A 3,751-nucleotide genomic window follows, 5' to 3' on the forward strand; every position below is an offset into this window, starting at 1 on the left:
TTATTTTTCATTATTTTGGTATCTCCTTCCCCACTCCTTTTCAAGCTTTCTTTATTGCTTTATTTCTCATAAACAATATATAGTTAAGTGTTATTTTTTAACTCAGTCCGAGCCTCTGTCTTTTAATGGGAAAATTCAACCTATTCAAATATAGTAGGATGACAAATACTTGAGTTCTACATTTTTATGATGTATTTTTGTCATTTTTCATTTTCCTTGTCTTTTTTTATTAATCCTATATTCCTTTAATTTGGAAGTCTTATTATATTTTCTATCAATAGTTAACTTCTATTGATTAAGATTATGCTTGAAAGTAATAACAAATCCAACGAAATAGTGTCTTATAGAAAATAGCATTGTTTGTGTGTGTGTGTGTGTGTGTAGGAAGTTGGGAAAGGCTGCCCTTCAATCTCCTTAAGCGCTTTTATTATTTGTCTCACCAAATTGTCCCTGGTCTCTTTTAGCAGCTCTTTGTGTCTGGTCATTTTATAGCTGGTTACTAAATGAGCTAGACTTGGCAAACAGGAAACGACTTCATTCTTTTCAAAATTTTTTCTCAATCTTAATCCTACAATATTATTATGTTTGCTTATTCCTCCCCATCCCTGGGTGAAATCGCTGGTAATTCTCATAGTTTTGCCGATTTCTCTGTTACATCCTGTCTGGCTGGCCACCGTCTACTGTTGGTAGATGGGTTGCTGTTTTTAGTTGGCTCAGGGAAACTCAGCTTTGTTTATTGCAGTATCTGTAATTATAGGTGCATAATTGGTGGAAGGTAAAGCCTCGCCCACAGTGGACTGGTGCTGTAGAAGCAAATAAGGCATTTGAAGAAAAATTTATGGATCTCTGACTTACCAGTTTTCTCACAGGTTTAGTGGTTTTCTTCTTGGCTTCCTGAGGCCAAGGAACATTTGAGACTTGGAACATTTATAAACAGCCAAAGGCAACCTTTCCCTGTTATAATCCACAGATCCAAACTGGCCAGCTAATCCCAGGACACAGCACAACTTCCATCATGACTGTGACTTAGACACTAAGATTTCAGCATCAGAAAATAAACCACTTCTAACCATGTACCCACCGCTTTAAGGTCCCAGCACCTGTTTGGTTTAGAAGATGATACATTTAAGCTGAGAGTAGAAGACAAATGTGTTACAGATGAAACTTATTGGATTTCGTTGACCAATGCCACCATAAAAAATAATCAATTAATTAATTAATTTAAAATGATTATAATAATAAAAATTTAAAAAATTAAAAAAATAGAAAGAGGACAAATATGCTGAGTTTAAGTTGCCATCCTTCCAGAATTCACTGCTTCCAGCAGCTATTGTAATGGAGAATCCGCAGACAAATGGAATTTTTAAGTTGTTTGAGTGCCTTCCTGAAGGCACAAGCTCTAGCAGAAACTTCCCAAAGTACCTAATACAAAAATTCTCAGTTCTAAAGTACTACTTTAGGCTAAAGTCTAAATACTGTAGTTAAGTTTAGCATTTAAATTAGAAAAGATTAAAGAGACTTTGGGGAACATCTTTTAAGAAATTATACTTATATTAAGGGCAGGGGAAAGGGTGGGAATAGGAAAGAAATCTTTAATGAATGTTTGCCATACTCAAGTCCTGAAAATAATAATACTGCAATAAAGTATTGTTGTCCCCATCTTAAAGAGGGGATATGGTAAACTGAGGCTGAGATAGTTTTTTGCCCAAATTTGCTCATATAAAGTGAAATAGCAATATAATAATATACTTAAAATGTTCAATACTTTATAGGATTCTCTACCAAAATTATTTAGCTTATGAAGGATAAGTTATTCTTTTAAATATTTACTTATCCAGAAAAAAAAAGTCTAAAGTTGTACTTGGAAAATGCATTATATAGTAAAGACGTCCTAATATTTACAAACAAAAGTTATTTAAAATTTTACAAAGCTTTTTTAATTGCATAAATTGCTAAGTAATTCTATTTTCCAAAGATTATCCAAAATACTGACACAAATAATTCCACAAGCATCGAGTAAATGGTACATTTGTCTTGTTTTATATGTAGTTGTAGAGCAAGGTTATTGACATCTGGCTTCCAATAGCAAATTTCCAGAATCAGTTCATGACATTCTCGGTCCAAATCTTCACTGGAGGAATGCTGGTGATTGGGGAAATCTAATTGAGATCATCAAAATCCATGAACTAGTTCATCTTGTTGACAATTATTTCCTAATTTTGTCCTCTTATTTAGTGAAAATGTTGGTTTTTCTTAAACAGACTACTGTTGATTTATAACTCCAATTTCTATGCTTTGCTCTCTTATACCATCCATTAGAACATTATCATTTAGATAACAATTTCTTCTATGATCTTGGAACTTTGTTATTTGCTTCTTATTACCAAAATATTGTTGTATAAACAATACTTTATGAGGCTTTTAAATTTTACTTAACAAGTTTAACAAATTATCCAGCGGTGTTACATTTTGAAATTTATGGACCTTGATTACATTTTTTAAAGGCTTTGAGCAATATTTGACAGGTAAGGCACTGAATTTGTTCATTGGTTTTCCTCCGGATAATATTCCTTCAAATTTTCCAGTTTTAGTCTTCATTTCTTGAGTAACAGTTTTATCAAAGAAACCTACACCTTTTTTTGTTAGGCTGGAAAAAGTCTCTGAGAAATTATTGAGTTTATTCCAAGATATATTTTCAAATGTCTGCATACTAGTTTTCTTCTTTAGTTTATTCTCTACAACTCTATGGCCCACTTCAAGAGCTATGGCTTGTATATCTTTCTTCCATACTGTAGACATAGTTCTTTTGGGTTTGGAAGGAGTAACAAATTGATCATTAATTAAAGATTTGAGGATTTCATGATTTCTTTCTAAAACAAAATTTACTTTTTTATATCGGGAAATGTTTCTATTTTCTGAAGAATGGGGAAGAAGCCTATTTTTTGTTAAAAGTAACATTTGTACATATCCAGTCTTATGAAAAATTATGGGATTTGTGTCATTTAATGCCTGTGGATTAAAGAAAAGACTACTTAGTCATCAGTCTATTGAGGCAAGAAGGCTACATATATTTTTAAACATGAAAATAAAGTGGTGAAATATTCTAGAATGACTAGATTAAAATTTTAATATGAACAACAATGGTATTCAAACACACAAAAACACATGTACTTGTATGTGACACACTTCCTTTTCTTCTTAATAGCATTTCAAAATGTTAGGGGTAAATCTGAAATTTAGCCTCCTAAAATCTTATTTGAAATAAAGTTGGATATGAAGAAATAAGTATATTTTAAACATTTGAAGTGTTGTCTTTGGGAAATAGAATAATTGGAGGAATAAAACATCGTTCTGGCATTTCTTGGGTTTCCATGTTCAGAAATAAGCATAGCAAAAAATGGATGAAATCAAAGGTCATAAGAGACATAACTGATTACAAGCCCAAATTGTAAAGTCCGGATATCCTAATAAATAATACAGAAAATCTAAAATTATCTGTATGATTATATTTGTTATTGTATCCCAACACTTACCACAATACTTAGCACATAAAAAGCGCTCAAATGTGGCCTTGGCGAAGTTGCCAGAGTGGCAATGCAGCCCCCGACTGAGGTGGATCTCTAAGACCTATAGCTATCTCACTCCTGACCACTGGGAAGAGAGACTCACACCAGAGTTTCTGTGCAGATGACCCAGGCTCCAGCTGTGGTCACTACATAATTTTATACAAGAAAAATAAAGCAAATTGAGC

The 3,751-nt window shown here is 32.7% G+C and overlaps 1 protein-coding gene across 1 annotated transcript in view; it reads right to left on the reverse strand.

Annotated features, from left to right (window-relative positions):
* Positions 1-2,421: 2,421 nt before the first annotated feature.
* CUNH1orf141 (chromosome unknown C1orf141 homolog) overlaps positions 2,422-3,751 on the reverse strand; it is a 38,121-nt gene continuing 36,791 nt past the window's right edge. Inside the window, exon 8 of the mRNA XM_011369614.1 lies at positions 2,422-3,009. Within this exon, the coding sequence (XP_011367916.1) occupies positions 2,422-3,009 (588 nt within the window). The remainder of the gene's footprint in view (positions 3,010-3,751) is intronic.

This window comes from Pteropus vampyrus, unplaced genomic scaffold (genome assembly GCF_000151845.1).
Source record: "Pteropus vampyrus isolate Shadow unplaced genomic scaffold, Pvam_2.0 Scaffold151, whole genome shotgun sequence".
In the NCBI taxonomy this organism is placed as follows: Eukaryota; Metazoa; Chordata; class Mammalia; order Chiroptera; family Pteropodidae; genus Pteropus; species Pteropus vampyrus.